Genomic DNA, 27,339 nt, shown 5'->3' on the forward strand with positions numbered 1-27,339 from the left:
GTAGTTTAATATTGATCCCACATAAATTTTGATAGTTTTGCTATAATGACACCAAATTTTTTAAATAATTGGATTTTCAAGTTTTAAGTTTGATGCATTTTCAGTCAAGGATCCAATCGAGCTAGTCGTGGCATTGTGAATATGCTCGGAAATCGGTCGACAATTTTGTTCACTCTCTCAATCTGCGTTTGAGTCCATTTAACTCCGTTTCTGGAAGGGTTAGGCGAATCCAGCACCCCCGCAACTACACCGTTGATGTAGGTTTCATCGCAAGGCAGCTCCAATACTTCGCAGAAAAGTTCTGCATATTTTCGTGGGTGGGATATAAGGTCTTCGAGCTGCACAATCACAGCTGAAAAGTTGTGGTTCATCGATTCCATCAGTTGATTGCTGAAAATAAGATTGCTGATCACATAGTATATCTTTAAGTTTTTACAGAAGTTTTTTGCAAGAACAGAAAAAGGGTTTTAAAGGTGATTTAGGAAGTTTTGAAAATCGACAATTAATCGCAAACCAGCAAACCAGTTCAATAAAATCTAATTGCTAATATGTTCTGGTGATTGACAAGGGGATTGCGGTCAAAAAGAAGACAATCTTCAATTCATACCTGTCAAAAAGTAGAAAAGTACTATCTTGACCAATCAGAATTGGGAACAAAACGCTAACTTAGGAAAAAAAACAATTGGTAAATATTTATATCCACGTTTGCTCCCTATTCTGATAGGTATCTAAATAGTAGTTGTATTCTTTATGACGTGTCTACTTTTGCTACGTAACCGTGACTAGGGACGTGTCTGATCTAGACAGTGAACTTAGAAAGCAGTAAATGAAGGCTTTTTGGTGGCTAATTGAACCCACCAGGTGGTGAGCGAATAATTGTTTCACAGGTGCTTGCCCTCAAAACGAAGGAAAATGGGATCAACTAGTATAATAAATAGTGATTAGCTATTCGGCTAACATTTCTCTTCAATTGGGTGCCTTGCTTCTGCTTTTTTTGCTTCTAACTGTCTCTCATAATTTCCTAATAAATTTATTCTGGCGGTCTAGCGAATAGCATAAAAGTTTCAAGAAAAAACTGAAACATTGTAAAATTAAAATTTTGTCAAAATTGAACCCATTGGATTTTTTTAACTTTTAACTATCCCCGTTAAGCAAGATCCAAATCATTCCCTCCCGCACTGGAGTTCAATGGATAATAATCGATTAATCTTACACCTCCTCGTTCAACCCCCCCCCCCTCACGTTTACACTCCCCATTACAAGTCGAGGCAGTGTTGAAAATAGAATTTTCTCGTGGGGAGGCGGAATTAAAATAACATTTTTCAAAAAAGATTTTTTAAATTACTACCAAAGGGGGCTTTTTGGCTCAGCAGTTCTGTGATACATTCCAAAAGTGATTCGTGGTTGGTTCGTTGCTGTGAATTTCGAAGTTACATTACGAGGCAAACTATGCACTGGAAAAGGCGCACAATTTTGCGTCCTTGGATTCCAGAGACAAGTCCTTGAACCTGTTTCAAAATGTAGGTGGAATCCATTTTAAAATATTCCGTGGATTCAGCGAACAAATATCTGTAAAATAAATTTTGTCGTTATTTTAATTTTTTGCGGATTCCGCATTAAGCGAATACAGGTAGTTGTTCCGGTTTCTGCAAGTTTAAGCGAACATCGCAAGTGTAAGTGGATTCCACAAACTTAGGCTGATTCCGCAGACAGTTTTCGGATTCCACTTACAATTACGGAATCCGCTTTCAATTGGTGGATTCTGCTTACAACTTCCGGTTTCCACTTACCGCTGCGGATTCCACGACAGTTTAAATTTGCTAAAATTAATTATAATGATTTGCTTGCGGATTCCACAAACGGATCCCGATTCCTCAAGTTTTGTTGCAGCGGATTCCGAAAAGTTGCCTATTTTTTGGAGCGTTTTGAGCAATACAGTGTTTTAGCTCTTTGTCCGTGGAATCGAAACAGCAAACAATGTCAGAGAAAAATAGCATTGTTGCGGATTCCGCATTCATTCTGTTTCTGGCCTGATGCGGAGTCCGCTTTCAATTCACGAGTTGTGCTGTTTTAAAATTTCTTTTTTTTCATTGGCTTTTGTCTCGAGAAAATTTGCTGACTTTGACTGCCCTTTTCCCGAGGAAAATTTGAAGGCTCATTGATAATTCGAACTCAGCTTATCAGTTTTTGTAAGAGAGACAACCGCTTTATATCAATTTCATGATAGATGAGGTTGACTGTTTGAACGAAAAAAGATTTTTGTAAACGGTCCATTTTAGTAGTTTTGCTTCATATGATAGCATAACTACGAAAATGTCCACTTTTGGAAACAATCTTTTTTCGTATCAATCTGCAATATTTTGCTTCATATTAAAAAAAGTTTTGGCTTTCCAAAACAAAACAATTCAGTTCAATTTAAAACTTTTCAACGAAACGCGTTTTTTATTATAAATCGTAAAACGGTATTTTGAATAAACCCCAATGGAAATTTATATCATAAAAGTATTTTAATAAACACCAAACACTAAACAAGTAGATCTCGATAATTGTAATGACGTTCAAATTTCTCATTTTTGGTTTAAGTAAACATGTAAGCCAAAATTGAGTAGAGAAATTTGCTTCAACAAAACTGTGATTTTGCCTTAATAAAGTGGTCTTTCTATTTCCAAAAAGTTCAACAGATGTTTGAACCAGTAAAATTTGTAATTTCTCCATTCCAAAAATTTTGAAATTTCAACTTTTTTGATGACTCATGCTTGGTCATTGGCTCCGATGCGCTATTACAAAAAACCACTTTGAATGCTCAAACGCAGACCCGTCTTCTTGTCATTCACGGAAGTTCTGTTAAAAACTCTAAATGTAATTCGTTAGCCGGACATGGTTGTTTCGTTGCTAAGAATTTCGAAGTTAGGTATTTTTTTAAAACTGATCTGCGATGAATTGTCGCTACCAATATTCCCGTGTGAGCAATTGTTCCTTACGACAAATTGTCGCCTCACGCTTTCAGATATGTCGCAATAAAAACTTCAGCTAAATAAAGACCTCCCCCACATCTGGCTTAAAGACCAAAAAAATTACGATTAATCAAAAAAACGTCCAAAAATTTTAATTTTCTCGAATATTTTGATCCAGCTTCAAATCTTTTGAATCACAATTGTGAAATCGTTAATTTATACTTAAAAAATTTTTGTTATCCTCAAAGAAAAAGACCCAAAAAGGGGACGATATGCTCAACCAAAAAACGGTCAAAAATATCAAACCTTAATTCAGCGTGTTCCTCGATAGCATCAGTGGCTTCGTCCACATCTTTATCTTCACTGACAATTGTGGTTCCATTGGCCATAGAGTCACGAATGAATTCGAGACAGCTAGAAATTGGGGGCGTGATTTTGCTACAGTTCCATATCGTCGTCTGAAACAGCTTTCCAGTTTGGGGATGTTTTAAGGTCATAACAGCACCCATTTCTTTGCTTCGAGTTGAAATCATGTCGAATGGGTTCCGAACAACCATGACTCCGACGAGCGGCCATCTCTCTTGTAATCTGTCAAAAAAAAATAAGGTGAAGCTTCCATGAAACGTACTCCTAACAGGTTAATAAGAAATTTGATTGAACAAAGTCGCATTAATAATTTTTGCTTAAGTAGTCATTAAGTTTTATTGTTTATCGAATCTCTAATGTTTCCTTACGCTCTAGTTTTTATGTAACGTTCAAACAAATGAATGAAAAAGTAAAGTTTTTGAAGGTATTTCTTACTAACTTGCTAAAATGAAAGTGAATTTTTCGTAAAAATTACAAAGCTCCAGATAAATGTGAACAGACAAATTTCAAAAAACACTGACCTCTAATGAAGCAAGTATACAGAATTTTAGTTTGATTTCGTTTTTATTCTATTTTTTGATTAGATAAAAGTGAACCTATTGTAAATAAAAATGGAGAAAACTTGTAGAAAAAAATCTGTAGATTTATGGGAACGGAACAATCAATAATATTGGCCACGAAAAAAAAAAACAATTACAGAATGATTCAATTGGAGTTCAAAAAGCCAACAGGAATTTTAGCATCTCACCATAAGTTACCCCACAACCTGACATATTGACAAATTTAACATCTGGCCAGAACGTCATCAAAACAAAAACCTTGTATATTTTCTATTTTTATTATAAGAGCTCAGTTCCACGAAACGATCTTTGAATATCATAAATTTACCCCTAGCTTCTCCTCTGAAAATTGATCTCCTCTGAAAGTATACATTTGTCAACCTCGCTTAGGCTTTTGCCGCGGTTTTTGGGATCAATTGAGCAATCTCCCCCCCGTAATGACCAATTGAGCTTTCTCCCCCCCCCCCCCAGCCAAAAAAAGAAGTAAATTATAACAAACTAAACCAAAATTCAAACATTAAACAATGAAATAACACTTATTGGCCAGTTCAGGTTTATAGAGAATAAAAATTGTTCATATGCAAGATAATGTTTTCAAATGCTCTCGAGCCAAATCGATCTCTCCACATAAATTCTTGCAAATAATAATGCAGGAAAATTCGTCTGCATCCAAGCATGCTTTTTATTAGGGTCTTTTTTCGGTTCCAGTAGGACTCCACTGTTTGAGTGTGTGTCCCATCGGGTTCCACAAAATTCACCGAATGATTCACTGTTTTATGGGCGAATCCCATGCCTTGAATTCCTCGATAAGCTCGCCACTCGTCGGAATGTATGATTGATCCAGGACGAGCTACGCTCTGTATAATCGGTAGAAGTGTTGCAGCGTTTCTTTGTTCCACAATTTCCATATAACCAATTGCCGGTTTATAGCTGGTATCCACAATTCCAAAAACCCATATAGGTTGCTGTGGAATGCGACCTCTGTGATGTTTTGGCTTGTGACTGAAGCAAGATTCGTCGATTTCTAGCACAATTCCTGGTCCGCCAAGCTGAATTGGGTTGGCGAGAAGATGCCGCTGACAAATTTCTCGAAGGGAGGCAAACGCGTCGACAATTGCTCTCTGTGAAACTCCCACTTGCGTTGCGGCATTTTTGTTTGAGCCCCGCATTCCCCAAAGATAAATAATTTGAATCCATTTCGGGAGGTCAATGTTTGAGTTCTCAAAAAAACTGTCTTTTCGAATTGATGTTGTCAGCTTAAATCGACTACACGTCCGGTTTTGGCATCTCCAGCTAAATCCATCTTTGGTTTTCTGATATTTTGTCCAGTTTTGGGGAGTCTGGCAAGCAGTGCAGAGACAAGAATTTTTCAGAAGATTTTTTTGTTTAAGAAAATTTATGGCTAATTCATTGTTTGAGAAAAGAGGCAGCAAATTTTGATAATCCATTCTCAAAAATAATATCAGTCTAGTTTTAAGTGCTTAGAACTATTTTCAAGTGGTTGTAAACATGTCTCAAGTACCCATTGAGCTTTCTCCCCCCCACGCGGGAATGGGGGGGAGATTGCTCAATTGATCCGGTTTTTGTCCTTTTCTATTAATTTTAGCCTCTAGCAGAGTAAGTGTTTTCGCAAAAAAAAAATGGAACGTGACCTCGATAGGAGCTATACAGTGAATATCCAAACTATAGAAGGGAAGCTTTCTGCAAAAACAAGATTGCAGAACAGATAACTGAAAAAGAAACGCTTACGTTTTTCCATTTGAATTTGCAACAAAACCAAGTTAATTTTACTTCTCTCGTCTTAAAACTTTTTCATGAAACTAAAATGAAAATAAATGGGGTAAAATCTTGTAAAATATTTCTGAGGAAAATACTCATTTTGTTATGCTGTTGAAACTTCTGAAGAATATAGATAGTCTAACTGGGCAAAAACTATAATTGTTCCGATTTCCCTTGAACCGGTAGCGACTATTTTTTACAAAGAAAATTGGATAAACAATAAATATCAAATTGTCAAGTGAATGGTGCGAAGCTTGGATCCTTACCGAAAAAATGACAATTTAGCCTTTTCAATTCTTTTTGGAACAACTCTGAAGTTCGAAAACTTCATGACGAATAATATTTTACCCGCTAAATTTTCAATATTTAAGTTAAAATTGTCCAGTCCATCCACCATAAATTAGTCCATATTATGTCAAATTGACGCTTTTAAAAATCCTTAGTGGAATTTTTTTAGCGGAATAATCAAGTTTTTCCTGCTGTTAAAAATCTTGAAGAAGAAAGATCGTATAACCGGGCAAAAATTATAATTGTTGCGACTGCCTTTGAATTAAACTCGACTGAATTTCAGCAAGAAAATTAGATAAACTGGAATTTTCCGCTTGTCAACCAAATAGTACAAAATTTGTGACATTAACGAAAAAGAAATGACGAATTAGCTGGTTTCATTTCTGGTTGAAACAATTCTGAGTGTGGAAAGTTTCAGAAGGATCGTTTATTTGCGCTAGTTTTTCATCAACAAAAATTTCAAATGAGTGAGGCCACCAAAAATTAGTCCACAGCTTGACAAATCGACAATTTCAAAATCCCCATAAACAAAAAAATTAGCTTACAGTTTCTTGGCGTAAATGAGTCCGGTTGGCCGAAAATAATTTTTAACTATTAAACATTTTTATATAGCATAGAAATATTTTCCTCAAGTTTGAAAATTAACTCCTCTGAACATTTTCATATGACAATTCGCTTAACTTTTTGCCTCAGGTTTTTATCATTTTTATCCTTTTTTATGTTAACTCTACCAGATTTAGTTTTTCTCGCACAAAATTTTGAACCTTACATTGATTGGAGTTATAACCAAATTATCAAAGAAAATTTCAGCTAAAACAAACAATAAGAGCAAAACAGATAAGAGCAAAACACTCTATGCATCTGTCACTTCGTTTTTTGCAACAAAGCGTTCAATGAAACAAAACATAAGGTAAATTGAAAACAAACTATATTAAATTTTTTGCAAAAAATATAATTTCACTATGCTGTTGAACCTCTTGAAAAACATTGATCGTAAGATGGGGGGAAAATGTTGCGATTGCCGTCGAACCAGACTCCAGTAAATTTTGACGGAGAAACTTGGATAAACTGTAAATTTTGAATTGTCAAAAAAATGGTGCAAAACTTGTGTCGTTAACGAAAAAAAAAAGACAATTTAGCTGGTCTCATTTTTTTGGAACAACTCTGAGTGTTGAAAACTTCAGAATGAATATTTTTTCACGCCAAAATTTCATCATTAAAGTTGCAATCATCAAGTCCACCTACAATAAATTAGTCCACATTATGACAAATTGTTTTATTTAAAATCCCAAAATCGGATTTAAATATAACAATTTGGACACCGATAGAAAAGTTTTAGATATACTTTTTTGACCTATATGAGTCTGGTTGGCAGTAATTGTTCAAAAATCCCTTGAACCGTTAACGACATTCTACAAGGACTTTCTACCTTTTTACAAGGAAACTTGGATGAACTATAAATATCCAATTGTCAAGTAAAAAGTGCAAAGCTTGTGTTTTTACGAAAGAAAAGACAAGAAGGTGGTCTCATTTCTGTTTGGAACAACTCTGATGTTGCAAAACTCAAAACGAATATTTTTTGAGCTAAATTTTCAAGAACAAATTTACATACATTAAATCCACCCACAATAAGTAAGTCCATATTATGACAAATTGCCAAGTTTGTCAATCGAAAAAAAAACTTTTTTAGATATAGCTTCCCTACCTGTATGATTTTGAAACCGGTCGGTCAAAAATGATCTTTACGTATCAAAATTTTACACCAAGCATATTTTTTTATTCCACAATTTTTCAAAAGTTGTCTCTTCTGGATATTTGACAATCTTTGCCTCAGTGTTTTGTCCTTTTCTGTTAAACTTAAATTTCTACAGTAAGCAGGCTTTTCTTGCAAAATTTTTTTTGAAATTTAGATTGATTGGAATTAAACAAATTAATATCCAAATTTTGGAAAAAATTTTATGCAAAATTGAAGCATTGCAGAAACAGATAACAGCAAATCAGTCTGTTATCTGTTTCTGCAATGTTTTCTTTTCGCAGAAAATTGTTTCCAAAATTTGGATATTAAACTGTTTAGCTCCAATCAAAGTAAATTTCAAAAAAAATCTGCAAGAAAAGCCTGCTTACTGTCGAAATTTTCAGCAAAACAATTATTTTGTTATGCTGTTGGAACTCCTGAAGAAGAGTGTTTGTATAACGGTATAAAAATTGTCAATTTTCCGGATCCCTTTTAACCGGACTCGACTATATTTTAGCAAAGAAACATGGATAAATTATGGACAAGTTTTGGATTGCCGAATTTACAAAAGTATCAGCAGTAAAAAAACGCTCCCAATAATAAAAAACTTTAATTTTCATCACTCTCTTTTAACAATTTTTTTTCAGTTAAAAATGCAACAAAAAAGCAATCATAAACAGTTACTGAAATCAGTTAAAATGTCATGCTATTGTTAAGCGATCTTAGATGGTAAATTCTGTCCGTTGTTTAATCTTTGTGAAAATTGTTCTTTAAAGCATTTTTTTCCCAGCAGTATTTTCAAAACAATGAATTTTACCTGGAAGAGCTTATCTCGACGCAAGTTTTTTTAGTTAGTTGCACGCAAAAAAAAATAGCTTCAAAGATTCAAATTTCAAAATGGGAGGATCTTCAATCTCAAAAAAAATTTGGATTTTTTTCAGTATTTTCATTATTTTCTCCAATTGTTTTATTTATCTATGAGCAGCAGGTTTTTGGAGCATTGTTGGAAATTATAATAAAATTTTAACTATTGGAAAAAATAGCTTGAATTAATTCATTTTGGGTTGATTTAATTTAGCTCCTGATTTGTCTAATTTTGATTTTTTCTTATGAGGCGTTCATGTTTGTTTTTGTTTTTGTTAGTCCAAAAATGTTTGTCACACGTTTATTAAGCAGCTTCATACATTTCAATACGTACAGAAAATTGTATAGATATAGTTTTTTACGTATCAAAAAATTACCCCTATCAAAATTATTCATTCCTCAATTTTTCGAAAGTTACCTCTTCTGAAAGTTTAATTTGACAACCATGCTTAGATTTTTGACTAACCGTTTCATTATTTTCTATTACCATCAAACTTTTACCAGAGTCAGCTTTTCTTGCACAATTTTTTTAAAAAATAACCCTGATTGGAGTTTATTATCCAAATTATGGAAAAACTATGGAAAAAAAAATTTCCATTTGTACAGAAAAATGTATAAAATATGATCGATTGAAATTTGTTACACAAACTAGTTAACCGGTTATCATTTAAGTCTCGATGTAATTACCTGTTAATTGCATAATGAAAATCTTTGGGATGCTCTTGCATATAAGTGATAGTAACGTAAGATTTTCGCACACCGATGACTTTAAGAGGTTGCCGAAAAGTTCCATGAAAATCTCCCATTTTGTACGAGTACCCTTTACCCCGAACATTATGCAGATGTTTTGCCTCTTTCCGAGAAACTTCGCAAATCTTTCTGGTAGCTTCCATCAACCCCAGACTCCGATTTTTCAACATTGGCAAGAATGTGAGTTCGTTTCCAATTAGAGAGTTTGGATGGGCATCTATGACATTTCCTATTAAGGCACTTTTTCGCTATAGACAAACGGCACACGATTTGTTTCAAACTGACTTTATACGCATTGCTTAAAAAAGAGAAATTGCTTTTATTTTAACAGCTCAAAATTCGAACAGCTCAAAGTTTGTTCTCTATCGGACTTTTAAAAATACATGTTCAGTTTTGTGATGAAAATTATATATAGTTTCTTCAATGATTTTTCATCAAGGGTTAAGTGTTTTACATAAATTAACGCTGGTTTTCAACTGGCCATGAAAAGCAGCATTAATTGTAGTAGTTTTAGAAAAACAATCATTATTTGACAGGTGTATAATTTAGGTCAGCTGTCGTTATATCCCATATTTTCAATGAACTAAGAGGAACCCGAGATACAAAACTTCATTCTGATCTCTGCCCTAATTTCAGGTGTTTTTCAAACGCACAAGCATTTAGTGGCGGATCTAGAATTTTCAGAAAAAGCATTGGATTTTCAGTCGACTGTCAAGTTTTCCGTCAGACAAAATCTATTCAATGGGACTAAGCAAACATCAAATAGAATCAAATTGAAACGCAAAAACTATTTCAAATTTTTCTTTTTATTTGTTAATTTCAAAAATCTGCACTTTCATTATCGTGAAAAGACTACGGTTGGAGGTAAATTTTTAAAAAATAACATATCTGATTATGAGTAAAAACAGAATCTAGCATCAAAATAAATCGCGAAATCAAGAGACAAACAACGAAATCCAGAGAAAAATTGCGGGGTCACAAACAGGTCAGAAATAAATAAAAAATTTCTGGAGAGCACTGCGGAATCGATGAAGTTTTGCGGAATTTACTTCAACCCGACCAAAACTAGTTTGTAATTGAATTTATCAAATAAAAATGGTATGTCGGCATTTCATACAGAATTCATTGTGATTGAGTTCCATGAGTCCATGAACAAAATTGCCCGTAAAACATTGAAAAATTTTGTAGAAGATTTTAGAATCGCGTTGTTACAAAAATTTTGAAAAAATGTGAAAACAATTACTGCTGAGCTTTTATTTTGTCGGTTAGATGGTACGGGGATGCGTGTCTATAGCGAGAAAGAGTCGTTTCCTGTAGCCGTCGAACCACATCGGTTGAAACCGAAAAAGAAGACAAACTTTTCAACATGTTTGATAATCTCTTCTGACCAATCGCTGCAGTTTTTCAACTCAGCTGATGGTTCGAAAATTTCACCATTATTTAGGTTGTTTTTTGCAGTCTTTTGATTGTTGGAATTTTTTTCAAGAGAGTAAAGATTGTACCACTGAGCATCCGAAACCATCGGCCAAAACATATTAATTTTGACATCAGATTTATGTGAGTTGATAATGACAAGGAAAATAATAGTTGGGCAAAAAATAAAGAAGAAAAGATAGTTATAATTCATTTCATTCAATTCAAATGATAGAAAACATACAACGATTGACACAAAGACTTATTGTCTTTTTAATAAAGAATTTGGTTGTCGCTTTTAACAAAAATATGTATATTTTTCTTGAGAACGAAATTTATTAAATTCAGAAGCAGAAAGAAACCAAAGCTCCTAAGTTCAAAACATTCGGTCAAGCAAAGATTTTCTTCTGATTCAATTATTCCTACTTTGGAGCAACTGTTTAAGTTTAGCTGTCATTTCTGAATGGAAATGGAAAAAGAAAATAAATTTTATTGTTATGATTACTAAAGAAAACGAAAGCGGAATTGATGTTTTTGCATGTGATGAGTATAGTATCAGTGGTCAATTTTTCTAGTATAAGTACCACAAAAAACTGTTAATTCTAAGCGCTGTAAACAAATAGTACGCCTCGCCTCGCCTATGAACTAGAAAGGAATACAATGTTGTCCAAGATCGACATAACAAGTTGTTTCAATCTTGTTTTAATAAAATCATTGTTTACCATTTGCATCTGCTAATATGTCCAATCCGCCAAACGGATCAGTGAAACATTTTTTGCGGTGAAAACCTTTGTGATTAATTGTTTTAAAAAAGTTTTCTTAAAAGTCAATTTACCAAATTCAATGCTACGAAAACAAACTAAATGGGAAACTAAAACTGTTCCCAATAAAAAATTGTTTCAAAGGTAGCTACAAATTGAAACAAAAGTTTTTCAATTTCAATTTTAACCTATGATTTGTGAAAAAAATGCTGTTTTAAAAGTCGATTACAGCACAAACCAAAAATCAAATCAATACAAAATTTTTCAAAACCTAATTCACTTTTAAAAGGTGTTTTTATATTGGTCATAAAAGTAAACGGTTGCTGTATTAGTATTAGAGAAAACCTTTGCTTTTCATTTGCAAATTTATCTTGTCTATGAAACACTAAAACGCTTCTTGTGATCGCTGATATAAAATCCAATGCCCAAAAATCCCAGCAGATAACCCAAACTCAACAATCTTTGATCTCTTGGAACATTTTTGAAGAATCTTATTCAAATCTTAAAGAAAATATTGGTTGCCTGGAAAAATTCTTGCCGAAGAATCTTGGTAGATATCAAAAACTTTTCGAGAAAATTTTAAAGAATGTTGAAGAAAACAATGAAGATAGCAGAGATTTTTTTAAAAGGATTTTTGATAAAGTGTGAAGGAGATGGGCAAGTTTACTTACAAGTTTAATCAAGATTTTGGCTAATTATGATTAAAAGTGAAGTTTAAAAAAGCACAATGAAAATACGAACAATCAAACCAATTGTGCACATAACTAAAACCATCAGAATAAGAATCAGAGTTGAACAAATCAAAATTTTCTAATGAATATCAATCTTAGAGCAGTTTTAGTCAAATGGATAAAGTAGTTTAACTCAACAAAATAAGCACCCATTTAATAAAAAGCAGGGTTCGTTTTGTGGAAAATGGGAACTTTGAAGTCAGCAGCTGGTGATAAAGACCATCTGGTTTCAGCATAAAAGTTTTGAAACATACAGACACAGCAAACTTACGCATCTCTACTGATCTTTACCCGAAGAGCAAATCACCTTCGATAGTTGAACAAGTGATTTCATCAGAGCATTCATTGATTTAGAGATGCTTGTCTATATATTTTCTGTAAGTTCTTTAGAGATGCTTGTCTATATTTTTCAGATCTGAACACCATTTTTCAAAAAAATGGATTATTGGTTCTAACTTTGTTGAGAAAGACAAAGTTTTATTTGAAATTTTTCCGGTTACAGATTTAGTGGTTTTTGCATGGTTCAAAATCATGGTTTATATAATTTTTCTCGAGCCATCAGAAAGCAAAGTTTTTTGAATTATAATTAGCAGGCTACGGTCATTATAACTATTGTCTAAAAGTGTTGAAACAACTCGAAAATGACAATTAGGTTTCATTCAAATAACAACATCAGAAGTTTTTACTCTTCTTACCCAGTCGATTAGAGCTCGCGCTTGCCTATGGTTTTTTTTTAGTTTTGTTTCTCTGTAGTTTTTTTTTCTCTTCCAACTTCCGAAGAAATGCGAAAGATAAATGCTTTGGGTGGTTTTTTTCAGAAAATTTATACATGCTTTTTGCGTATCAGTTTTTTTTCCAAAAGCCATCTAGTTCTGTTCTTGCGAGTATGCTAGCTACTAGTCTGAAAGTGATTATAAGTGCGAGATTTTTACTTAACAAATTCCAGCCCACGAAATAATAAGGCGAATTATCCCGATTTCATAGTAGTTCCAAACTGAAGCGTGCAGGGTTTCGCCCTGATATTTGAGCATTCTTGCTGAATGTTTCAAATTACATCCTTCCTAATCCAAGTATCTATTTTACACCCTTTTTTAGTGTTTTAAAGCAAATAACTCAAATACTCAGGATGCAATAGTAATTATTGCATACTAATCAAACAAAAATACTTTATAGTTGGCTTAAAGTAAATCGGAAAAATCACCGCTTTGATGTGTTATAGGAGCAGTATTGTTACGGATATAATTCAAAATTTTAGCATTAAATTTTTGTTTTTGGCAGTTCGAACTAATAGTTTATCAGAAGTTTTTTTCGTTGCCAGAAACTATTTGAGAAAAGTTATGGGGGTAGCCAGGGCTTTGTTTCGAGAAACGAGCAGTCTTGTTTTTGCTAGATTGTTGTAAAACGCAGGTTCGAGCGAGCTATTTTTTTGAAACTTTTTACAGCTATATTACTATGTTGTATTTGACGAAGTAATCGGGAAAAATATTGATTTTGTTTCTTATTTTTATCCCCCCACACTTAATGTAAATACAAAGAGTGTACTTTTTCTCGTATTAATCTAATAAGACTAAATTGCTGGCCTCAATTTAAAATAGAATACATCAATTCACCGCTTACGCGTGTTTTAGGAACCCAACTTTGGCCAAATTAGAACGCATAAAAAAAATGCGTATTGAAATTTTATGGGTTAAACGACAACTTCTAATCAAAATTATGTAAGGGCATGTATACCGGCGTGGGAGTTCAATTTAACGGATAGATCCCGCAATGTTTATTTTTTTTGTTAAACTGATCCCAACAATACATCGATCCTTTTTACCTAAATTTCTCAAGTTTTTCGAAATTCGGAACAAAACAGTTTGTTTAAAGAAACAAAATCTATGCAGTGAGATAATTGCAACCTTGTGGTTCTAAAGCTTTTGTTGCGCATCATGGCCAACCTTTGCTATTTCTAGGCTCGCAAAATTTGGAGCTCGACCTATTTGATTGGAAAATTTAAAACTTTCTTTGGTTTGTGCTATGCTTAACAAGTTTTTAGGAAAGCCAGACTTTCCAATTTGGCAATACAACATCGCCATTATCAAAAACGGTTTTTTAAAATAAAATTCTTTTATTTTTTGAATTAAATCCCAAAATTAAAAATAAACTACTCTTATCAGAACAGTTTTTCAAAAATTCTGGCCGCTGTTTAACGTTTGTGATGTAGTTTCAAATTTTTTTTCTAACAAAAACATTTCGCCCGCTCGCCTTGTAAAATACATAGAGATTGCTTGGTAATGCAATTAAAAAATCTGGTAGCGCGTATTCTGAAAGAAATCTCGTCAGTAAACATAACAAAAAAACAAGTGGAAAGCCTCAATTAGGTTAATACTTTGCTTTCCATACAGTTTTCTGTTTGTGTTTTCTGCTGACAAGAAATTGTCTTTCACGCGTACGATAACCACTATATGTATGATAAGCATTTTATGTATAACAAGATCACAATATGTCATCCCGTTTACGCGTTTATAGCTGGAAATATATTGCGCTTTGACTATACCAAGCTCATGATTTGGAATTTTTGAAAATTTATTAAGCCTTTCTAAGCTTTTTCATGGCGAAACCAATCTTTCATGCTTCTGCATCTACAGTTTTTCAAAAAAAATTATTCCACTTTGATAATTGAAAACTAGCGTGATTTATCACAGTAACTTTTAGAACAGAAAAGAAAAGAAAATTTTCAGATTGTTCAGATGATATGATTTAGCGAAAAAACGTGTATTGACTTTCCATCGTGAAATAAAAAAGTATGTGAAGCATTGAATAGAGTAATCTTCTTTGAAAGTTTCTCTGAAATAAAATAATGTTTCTTATACTCAGATACACAAAATCAACAACCAATGCAAATGCAAAACCCAATTTTAACACTCAAAAAGGAATCTCTAAAAAATTACAACCCCTTCGAAAAGGACCATACCAAATAATTGCCAAACCCACTGATGTCACATATAAAATTACCGACTCAAACAAAAAAGAAATTGTTTAACACCGAAACAACCTATTACCTTATTACCCAAAAGAATACGCACTACGCGAACTAACTCAATTATATTCTTTCACAGGTTTAAAAGTTATTCAAAATACTCCACCACATACGGAGAATAAAACAAAAGAACAACATGACATTCATCTCGAAAACCAAAATAAAAAATCAACTATAACGAAAAACAATACAAAAAAGCTAGATCAAAATATATATCAAAAAGAAAGAAAAAATAGAAAATTGACAGAAAAAATAATACCCCAAGAACAAATCGACAAATCAGAACATAGAGAGTCATCACGACTTAGAAATCAACCACGTAAAAACTATAAAACATTCATTCCACAACCTAAAATATTAAAGAAAGTCGAATTTCAAAAACAGCTTTAATTTTATATTTCATAATCTTTGCACCTCTGAAATATTTTGAACTTTCATTTTTCAAAATAACATGCTGACAAATAAGCAACGATTCTAGTTCAAAATTAGCCAATAGGATTCATCCAATCCGTCACCTTCCAACTAGACGAACGATATTAAACTCCAGTCATATCTATAACTATAACTTTGCGACCTCCAGGTCAAAAATAAGCAAACCACTCCAACTTGACAACTAAAATAAATACCACCATAATATCATAACCCTCCCTTATCTAATAACCCAAAGATCAACAATATTTCCCCAACTCCGATCTCAAATACCCCCCAAACAAATATGTTAAATTAGCCTAAAGTAAAAGAACGACCATTTTAATTAGCTTAAAGTATAAAAATCTCAAAAATACCCCAGATCACTTGACAAATAAAAATAAAGACAAAGAAGACCCCCCGATCACCATAAAATTCGCCCCCAACAATTTTTCACAAAACTCAACCCACTTGTCAAAAAACCAATAAATAATTCGACCACACTTGAAAATTGCCTCAAACAACAAAAAATATTCGATCGAGAAGCCATTTCTTAAATGCTCTTCTCTCGACCAGTCAACATAATTCTTAACATTCTCATAAACTTTTTAACGATATTTAAACTTTTAATCATATTTCTTTTTGATACCTTTGAATCTTTTGTAATAATCTTAATCATTTTTTGCAATATTTTTTAAATTTTCTATTCCATATTTGAACTATACCTCCAGCTTTCAAAAGCTATTGACTATATCCACAGGTACGATTCACAAAACTTATCTAAATGATACGAACCATCTTTAGTAGAACAGATATTTTTTTTACTATTTGTAATTTTTATAACAATTCTATCATCCCTCATCTTGACAAAATGCAAATGTATAAAGAAAGCAATCATCACATTCGCTCTAGCAACAATACTCCTAATTCTTTTTCTAGAAGAATAATATAATAAACATAAATTTTTCCACTAAAAGAATAAATAAAAAACCATCAAAAATTGCTAACCAACAATCCCTCAGTCAGTCTTCACCGACATCATCCCAAAATAACCCAACACCATCTTCAACTACCTAAAACCCCCAAACATCCACACGAATTTCTTTTCAAGATAACCCATATACCTTTGAAGAACGACACGCTCGCTTATCTGAACCACTAGAACCAGTTCAACGACAAGCACCTCTAAGCGAACCAACATATAACTTATACCCAACACTACCACAAGAATTAAGTAGAATACGAAATCCTAGTCAAAACCAAAATACAGTCGAAATAAATAGACAAATTATACATCCTCGACGAAACAGAAATTTTCAAACTCCCCGAGTTCATTTTGATATACCTCAATCCCCATCACAAAGTACTCCAGAAAACCCCATTGGTATATTACCAGAAACCCCTACGCTTCTTTCACAACGTAGCACCTCAAGCCTACCCTCAGATTACTTAGGTTCAACACCAACATCTGAACAAATACGTGAAAATCCCTTTAACCCTACAAACCAAACATCACGACTACCATATTGGACAACACATTCATTCACACAAGGTGAACCAAATTTAATCAATGATCCAATAGATATTTCTACGGATACAACAACATCCTCATCACTACCAGAAACATTATCACTACCATCAACACCATCAATCAGTCAGATTTCACCAACGCCTTTTAACTTCAATTTCCCAAATAACCTCGACGCTAGATACCGAGAACAATCATCAACAAATATTCCTTTAAGACTAGACTGGAATACATTCACAGCACCTCCACCATTATTTGGACAACACCCTGAAAGTAACCGACTCCACAACTGGGCACTAACTAGACTACAATATAGACAAGACATTCACGAAGACATTCGTGATCATAACATCCAGATACTTCAACAAAATAGTCTACAATTAAAATTTGAAATCACGGTTAAATTAAACAACATTACTCAACATCCCTATCCATTAAACCCACCAAATATAACAGCTCAATCCCTACCACCACCGTTTATAACAACTGAAGTGATATACAAATACGACAGATATACCAAAAAGACAATTGGTTACATCACATTTTATAACCCATACTCAGGATTGTCATACACATGTATATTCTAAAAATTTTAATTTTTCTACAACTCCTTTTTCTAATAACCTCAAATGAAAACATAAACCCTTCCCCCCGCACAGGACCCCAAGATTTATTAGTAACACATTACGATTGTGAAGAAAACGAACAAAAAACACTACACAAATATGCAATAAATCAAGTATCACAATGCGAAACAGAACCACAAGCTATAGAAACAACAAATGTAATAGCGACACTTTATTCAAAAACCCGAGCAACAACAGTTATAGGATATAAATTCACAGCAACATTTTCCGAAAAGAAAGTACATTGTTCACAAGTCTCAAATGGAAATAAAAACCGACTTGACCACGAATCATTCTACCAGAGTAATATCGAACGACTTTTACATCTCAATCCCGAAGATTGTAAAAACGAGTTACTAAGACTCAATATCACAAGAAATAAAAACACAGATAGAAAATTAGTATATTTCCAAGTTTTTTCAGATTCTGTACATCAAGCAGAACTTGAAAGATATCAAGGACATATAAAATTAGATGAAAAATACCCATACAACAGCGCACACGGAAGATTAACTTATGACATACACGATAAACACTGGATACCACATATTGGTATAAATAACCCATCAAACTGCAAAGCAGACACAAAAAATAAAGGATACCAAGAAATAATGTTTTTCGATTGGAAAATACAACTCGAAAAAATACAACTCACACGCGATTTATCAGACAACACAATGATCTATCAAGGAATTAGATTACCTTGTAAAAACGATCAAGGCTATTGTGACCCTACAACACGAACACAAGCAACAATTGTTTGGTTCCCCGAAGACACATGTACAACATTTCAAGTAGCAAAAATACACGCTCGTATGATAAAATTTCACGAAAAATATTTTATACAATCAATTCCATATGAACAAGTCCATCCATCACGAAGACAAAGTTCTAATTTTAGAAACATAGACAATATAGAAAATAAATTGACACGTTTTCAAATATATCAAGAAACAGAACTTGCATGTAAATACAGAAATCCACTTCACAAAACACAATACTCCGAGATATTAGTTGAATACGAAAAAGGATTCGACATGACCACTGGAAAAGTAAAAATCGACCCATACGCCACAAGTCACCCTATAAACGAAGGAACATCATATATACCAGTTGATTTTCAAAAAAGTAAAAGTCAACCTGGTGGACATCTAAAGCCCCATGACACTAGAAGCACACGTTTACAAGAACTATCACTAATGAATAGTACATATTTCGGTAACATCCACTATGATATTCACCTAGATATGAAATTAGACTACACAATTAGCCGAATTTTTCAAGAAATGTCACTCTCTGAATTAGAAACACTTCACCAACTATGCGAATTAGAAAGGACACAAATCCTACAATCACTTGCACTAGCAGTATTAAAAATACCCTACGCAGGATATTTACTATCAGGAAATAGATCAAATTTTTTAGACTATGAAGGAAACATTTTATGGTTTTGTACCTGTACCAAAAAAGTATCACCACTATATGTTTTTGAAGATAAACGATGCTATAAAAGAATCCCTATCTTTTATAAGAATAAAGTACATTTCGTTGACACGCTTTCAAGACGAACCTATTTTTGGGATACCGCAGTCCCATGTTTATCAGAAAATAGCCACAATGTAGTTCAACTGAACCCTGATGAAGATAAATATTACCTTCTTACCCCATATCCCACATTAATGCAATCACTCAAAAAATTTTCACCTGAAAGCATAAGAGCTATTGCTCGAAACCCAAATATTGACCTACAATCAATTGAAATATATTCAAAATCCGATATCCACTATCACATTAGAACACAACAATTCCAAGAATTGTTAACACAAATGGACACTATACAAAGACAATCATTTGACCAAAACTTACGCAAACTTGCCGAAACCGCAGGATTTGCAGATATTTATACACAAGACTATAGCGGATATTTTAAAGACATTAAAGACTATATATATCTAAACGGTGAAAAATATAGACCACAAGTTATTTCACCTATAAATATTTTTAGCTTTGTTACACTAAAAAATAAAATTCTCGATTTTCTAGGATAGCCCTACTACATCTTAGAAAAATTGACTATTTTATACGCAATGTTTAACTTTATAGGATTTCTTTTTTCGCTTTTAAAAGGAATCTATAATACATGCGCTATACACACACAAGTAAATAGACAAGCAAGTGTAGCACGCATACTATTTGCTGGATTTTTTGGAATTTTTTCATCATCAATAAACAAAATTCTTTTAGACGCACAAATAAAAGAATACAACACAAAAATAGCAACAAGACAGAACACATACGACGAAGAACATAACAATGTAGACATAACGCCTACAGCACCACAGTTACCACCCCTACCACATAACCATCCACTATCACTAGTCCCACGAAATTTTCGAAATTTAGCAATAACACATAATCCAAATTTTAGACCAACCATATCACAAAGTCCCATTCAACATATAATGACACACCATCCACTAGATGAAAATACATATGAACAAATTATAGAACAACCCCATACCACCGCTTTTCAGTCTCAAAATAATAATTTTTTTAGCCCACGATGAGCCGACAACTTGGATCCCTACACCGCTCAAATTCCCACCCGACCAACCTCAACACTCCAATTACAATAATTCCACTTTTTGCTTTCCCGCCACCCGATTTCGCAATCAATAATGTAACATCAGGCATGAATTCAGACGCTAACTCACATATCTCAGTTTTATACTCCATCTCACAACTCAATAACCCAGATATTGAAACCCCTGATGAATTTGCAGACTCTGAACCATCTCCATCCAATAATTTTTAAACCAACTCCTCAGTTTTTTCAAAACCCCCTTTTCAACCAATCCCGCCAAATAACCCACTCCCATCGATTTCTACACCCTCTTATGCTTCACAAGTCACCCCAACCTACTCTTCATTTCATTCAGACCGATCATCCAATTCTCCAGATACTCCCCAAATCTCCCAGGAACTAGATAATTTTATCACCCTACAACAACAACCCTTCCACCTTGAAAATTCCACTATGAACCAGATTTCATCCACAATAGAATCATTAAACCCACCTACCCCTACACCCTCTTCAGCTTATACCGCATCATTAGCACCATCCTCCACGTCCACCGAATCATCAAATAGCACTAATAGAGCTTATCGCACTTTCAAAAGAAAATTCCCGAACCATCCATTTCCAACAAAACCAGGAACAGCCCGTGAATATATTAATCATCCAAATCACACTAACACGAAAGTTTTTTTAGCCATCACCCTACCCTCATTTCCACAGTATACCTTGAACACCCCTAACGACACTAACGACACACGTAATTTTGTAGATGAACAAGTTTTAATGCCTACACTTCATTGGACATCATATTATCATTTTACTAACCCCCTTTGCCTACCTTTATCTAATACTCACATCGATATAGAAAGAAATAAAGATATGCTATTTCGACTCACCACACCACTAACACATAGACAATTTACTTATATAGGATATAAAAAGTCACTCAAAACATACACTGCACCCCGAGCTAATGAATACACGCTAGAATATTACGATCACAACATCATCCGAGCTAACCAAGACCAATTTTTAGATGATGACCGTTTCGCTAACCCACAAATCACAGAAAAATTTTTCATCAAAACACCATATGTATTTACACTCAATATATTTGACCGCAAATTCGATCACATCATTTCTGAAGCACTCACCGACACACAATCTTACGAAAGTTTTAAAGAAAAATTTCAATTATTTTCACTAACTTTTCATTTCCTTGCACCACATGAAAGAGATTTGCACTGCTCACACGATATTATGTTACGCACTAAACAAACTCACACATATACATATTATCGCTTCATACAAAATCACTTTGATCTACACACTCCATCAAGACAACCACACCACCGTTTTCAATTTATAAACTCTAAGTACACTTCATCATTTTTTCTTAACTTCACATATTGCATCAAAGATACTAACCTTCACGGTATTCTTCGCAATTATGATCCCATAACCCAAACGTATATTTTTTGTCCCTTCACAAAGACCTTCAACGCAGAAGAATCCAGACCCTTCCTTATCCCACATGAATTTGTTCAACCTATAGAAATCCCAATATTAGAATTCATCCACAACACTAAATACAATCACAAATTATATAATCTCATCCAAAACACACCTTATGATTTTGCAGTTGGCACTGAAGAACTAAAAACCATTAAAGCACTTCAATTGCTTTGGCCACTGCTTCAAACTAAAAACATCATTCGCATACTAGCAAAATTACTAACAAATTCCGACATAATACACGACATCTTCCCCCACGGTTTTTTCCCCGACGACTAACAGGTAAGTATAATTTATCATATTCTTAACTAATAAATTCAAATTAAAAAACTAACCATTCTTTATCCATGTCTCATTTTGATTTTTAGTCTTCATCTCACGATCATCTGCAAAATACACAAAAGAAAAATAAAAAATAGAAAACTTCTTCAAATTGTTCAAAACTCTAATAATCTTTTGCACCAGCTAAATTAAATAAAGTTCATACAAATGTAGTAAATTAATTTATAAATTATTTCCCTAAAAGCTGTAATTCTAATAATGATGAAAATTTGTAACTTAATTTTTCCCCAAAACTAGCAGTAAAATTGAAATTCTATGTAGTAAACTGATAAGACGAAAATGCAGTACTAACCTTTTGATGTTTTCATTCACTCGCACAAGAATTCTATCCAAACTCGCACAGCTCGCCCACGAAGAATTGTTTAAAATAATGAATTTCAGTTTCAAGTTTTCACACTCAACAACTCTAACACACGATAACAAGTTTCAAACTTTCCTTTAACCCGGTTGGAAAGGAATTATATACTAAACAAAACTAACCAACGCAGCTTACTAAACACCACAACACATAGAATAACAGCATGACTAAGAAAAGGAAACCAACGGTACCCAAACCGGATTAACCCAGTTTAAAACTGGATAATTTATTCTTTTGAAGACTATTATAAAGTCTAAGAAAGAAATAATAAAACACAAAAAAGTCGAAAGACAAACCCATACCAAAAACATATTGATTTTTGAAAAAAGGACACAACCAACGAAACATAAGAAAAACCACAATAAACCCAACATAAACCCATCACATAACACGACCTCTCACAGAAACCGCACGAAATAATACGCCTAACCCACCAGAGAGGACGTCCTGAGCATGCTCTATAGCCGGCCTAACCCACCGCGCTACATCCACGCTTTGTGACCACACTTCTATTTTTAATAAGAGGTACTCAAGGGTGAGTAACTCTTCAAAATAACCAAACTAAAACAAAAAGCTTTTGTGAAAACAACTAACCAAAATCATAATTAAAACACCAAACTAATAAAAATTTTATAAAAGGTAAATTATACCTTGCAGTATATAGATCAGCATACAACACCAAAGACGAACATCCAAAGACAAAATGACCCAACTACACTCGAAAAAGAATGGCCAACCACAATCAATATGCCGCCCACAATCACAACTCAAAGGATTTAGAGTACGACTTGACTTCGCAGAAAAGGACTTCATTGAACTAGAACAATGACCACCTCGATGTTCAAGTATACGTACAGATCCGAGTAACCAGGCATCCCCTCCACGCACAATCTCCACGCCATTCCCAGACAAGGTCAACCCAAAAGAAATTCTCTACATGGAACAGAAAAACCTGTCATAGCCAACCATTCTGAAATCAGATTTGAGTTTGTTGCGAAAACCCAGTCGTTGTCATGAGAAGACACAGCGATTGAACCTGGAACTTCTCTAACAAGAGAACCCAGAAGAATTATGATGTTCGCCAAATACCAACGTCCATCATCCATCCTTTGAATTGCAGAAAGACTATTCTAAAAAACTCTGTAAAACCCGGATGGGTGGAACCTGATCTAAACTACATTTTATGATTGGATAAATTAGATATTTTACCACTGTAAAGTATTTAATATTAACCAATCATGATCCATCTAACTTACAACCCACTTATTTGTAAGTGCTGAAATTACTTGTAATTTCAGCACCAGAGAGATTTGAATTTAACTTAAAAATTAGTTGACTCTCCAAGAGAACTTCAGCAGCCGCAATAAACCAGTATACCCTAGATCTATTGAGCCTAGCAGAGACTAGTTAAACAACCTGAGACTAGATAAGTATAAGAGTAAGATTAGGATCGGTATTAGACTAAGAAGTTGCACGAATCTATCCGGCCGAAAATAAGATAGCGTGACGAGCAGACGGTGTACCCTATCCTAAATTACTCCATGAGTTAACCACCTCGGTTATAACTCAACTGGTATCCCCTTCAATTTACTCATTTTTTCATATTTGATGTTTCCTTCAATTTCATTCCCGTGATTTTCGAATCAGAAAGCAAAACATTTTTAACTTTAGGTTCGCGGTATTCAATGTAAGTGATAAGCAAACTTCTATGTATCAAACATAAAACAATCAAGGGCTTAATGACATGTCAAAGAAATTAATTAATCCCAATTCTGCTTCGTACGCACGATGTGTACAATTGTGATAAAAAATATTCGGTTTATTTTTTATTGATAGTCTCTAAACCAATTACGTAGTATAAACTGTTTGCTCTAATGAAATCACCAATGTTTTTCTGAAATTGTGGCTTAGTTTTTCACAGAATGAAGTTTATCTTTTAATATGAAGTATGAGAATATTAACTTTCGTTTCACACAAACATTCATGGTTCGTTACTTTTAATTCTTTTGTACAAATAAATTGAACCACGCTTAAGACAAAAATGCACAAGTTTTTGCAAGAAAAATTACTTTCTAAAATGTGAGTTTGTGCAAAGAATTGATTTTGCAAAAAAATTTCAATAAATTTTTCAAAAAATTGTTCTAGCCATGTACAAAATTGCTCAGCTTACAGTTTTCATTAAATTTGACTCTATAAAACATTACGGAAGCTAATAAAAATTTGTATAATTTGTTCATTTGTTCGCAGTTTTTAGTTTTTAATGCTTAATTTACCGCTTAGCCCGTATAATTCAAAATTTGTCTCTTTTTCTGCCCTTGGGTTTTTTCTACTCTTAGAGCATTCAGCTCAATAGACAATCCACCGAGTCAAAGATGTCTACTTTGAAGTTTAGTATTTGACAACCTAACTTAGATTGTTGCCTTAGAAATTGGCCTTTTACGGTTAAATTTTAATTTTAGCAGAGTATTTTTTTCTTACATTGATTGATATTACTCAGCTCAGTATCCTAATTAGGCAAAGATCAATTCTGACATAAAAGAGATAGTAGAAATTGAAAACAGCAAAACAGTTTATGCGCCTGTCACTTCATTTAAAATTGAAACAAAAATCAAGATAACTTACTTTTCTGGTTTTCAATCATTTTCAATGTGACTAAAGGGAACTGAAATTAGAAATCAAATGATATAATATTTAACAATTTTAAGCAAAAAAAACTATTTTGTTACACTGCTGAAACTCTTCAAGCAGAGTGCTCGTATAACGGGAAGAAACCCAAATTTTCAGACTTTTTTTTAACGGAACTCGATTTTTTTTGGCAAGAAAACACCAGCAACAAAGAATAGTTTCAAACTTTCAAAACTAATCACAAACAAAACAAGGAAGATCTTTAATTTCAAGGAGTCTTTTGGATTATTTTTCTGTTTCTATTATAATATAAGATCAGGTTTTTGAAGTTTGTTGACGATTTTATTGGAGCATTTGTTGAATCAATCCAAAGGTTGTAAATAGTAAAAAGATTGCATGTATCAGAGCTGTTAAGCTCTTATTTTAATCTGTTCTTAGTTTTATTGTACATGTCAAGCAAAATATAAAAAGAAAATTAAAAAAAACTCAGAAGTAAAATGCGTCTGATAAAAAAAGTAATTGGAACGAATAGCTCGAATCAATTCAACCCGTATTGATTTAATTATGCTCCTGTTTTTTCTATGTTTGAGTTTTTGTGAAATTTTCATGTTGGTTATTGTTTTTATATCAGTTTGCTAAAGTTCTCGTGACAACCGAATTGACCAAAAGTGCTTGTCAAATTTAATCAAGCAATTCCGTGCCTTTCCATGCGTATAGAAAAATTTATAAAAATCTGATTGCCTGTTTCGAAAACCAATTGACAGTTTACATTGAATATTTGTGTATAACTACCTGTTAATTGCAATGTGGAAACCCTTGGGATGTTCTTTCATATAAGTGATAGTATCGAAGGATCTGCGCACACCGATGACTTTCAGAGGTTGCCGAAAAGTTCCATGGAAGTCTCCCATTTTGTACGAGTACCCTTTACCCCTAACATTATGCAGATGTTTCGCCTGTTTCCGAGAAACTTCACAAATCCTTCTGGTAGCTTCCATCAACCCCAGACTCCGATTTTTCAACATTGGCAAGAATATGAGCTCGTTTCCAATTAGAGAGTTTGGATGGGCATCGATGACGTTGCCTAATAATACACTTTCTCGTTCAGAGGTTACAAGCATTGTAATAGAAAAACAAAAACTGCTATTATTGGTTCAAACAGCTCATAATTCGTTCCACTAGTCGGACTCAGCAAGTTCTGCAAAAACTGAAAAAATAAGTTCCGTTTTTCAATGAAGGTTATGCAATACATGTAGTTTGTTTTTCTCTTAGACAAAATTTTACTTATTAGATAAAAATGTTTGCTACTTGAAGCCATCTGTTTTGTAATCAATTTTTTTATTTTAACAAAAACAAAAACAGAGATATGTGTTAGCTCCCAGAGATAATCATCGCTGTAACATAGAAAACCCCTTTTATGAAAAGTTCCATCAATGATTCAATGTTTAACCTAGATTGACGATTATTTTTAAGGTTTTAAGAAGACTACCACAAAAATAATTGTCGGGATTGGTTCAGCTATAATTTAACAATGATTTAGCACTGGAAAGTTCAAAAAAAAATAGGACCGAAACAACGTACAAAAATCGCTAATTTTCCTGATTTTTTTGTTACGGGACGTGGAAGAGCTCAAAAATCAATTTGGTCGACATAAAAGAAAAAAGTCGACAAAATTTTTCAATTAAAGAAAAAAGTTCACCTTTGCTTTGAAAAAATCGTAAGTTCGTTACTGGTTACGATTTTTCAATCGGTAAAAACAGCTATTTAAGTTAAAATTGTTCCGACTTAGAGCTTTTAACTGATATCACTGGAATATTTCTTCGAAGAAATATCATGCTGCCCAAAAATAAAAACCTGCAAACCTGCTGAAATTTTCTTATGTAACAATATAGATTCTCTATCGACTGCCACAAAAAACACTCATACCTTTTCGATAGGCATGTACAAACGAAATTATTTTTAGCGTTAATCTTCTTTTGACGAAACTTTCGAAGTTCAATTATACACAATAGTTTGTTTGGTATATAAGTGCGCTAAAACTAATTGTTATTTTAAATAACCCGGATTGAGCTACCATTTGTCGAAATTGTTCAAGTCTTTATTGATAAGATTTTACTTGCCGTTGCATCGATTTTT

The 27,339-nt window shown here is 33.4% G+C and overlaps 3 protein-coding genes across 3 annotated transcripts in view; all 3 read right to left on the reverse strand.

The window, feature by feature from the left end:
• Positions 1-26,276, reverse strand: LOC134840248 (uncharacterized). The gene is made up of 3 exons (XM_063855995.1): positions 25,996-26,276; positions 3,261-3,542; positions 1-390 (listed from the first exon to the last, which is right to left on the reverse strand). The coding sequence occupies exons 1-3, from the start codon at positions 26,226-26,228 to the stop codon at positions 105-107; spliced, it is 801 nt and encodes a 266-aa protein (XP_063712065.1). The 5' UTR covers positions 26,229-26,276; the 3' UTR covers positions 1-104.
• The window catches only part of LOC134838866 (ATP synthase subunit alpha, mitochondrial-like), a 494,565-nt gene that overhangs the window by 182,082 nt on the left and 285,144 nt on the right, over positions 1-27,339 (reverse strand). The gene's annotated exons all lie outside the window — the stretch shown is intronic.
• Positions 4,360-5,328, reverse strand: LOC134838875 (uncharacterized). Its single transcript, XM_063854170.1, has one exon. It carries the CDS (start codon positions 5,326-5,328, stop codon positions 4,435-4,437), a length of 894 nt encoding a protein of 297 aa, XP_063710240.1. The 3' UTR covers positions 4,360-4,434.

Source organism: Symsagittifera roscoffensis, chromosome 2 (assembly GCF_963678635.1).
Source record: "Symsagittifera roscoffensis chromosome 2, txSymRosc1.1, whole genome shotgun sequence".
Taxonomy (NCBI): Eukaryota; Metazoa; Xenacoelomorpha; order Acoela; family Convolutidae; genus Symsagittifera; species Symsagittifera roscoffensis.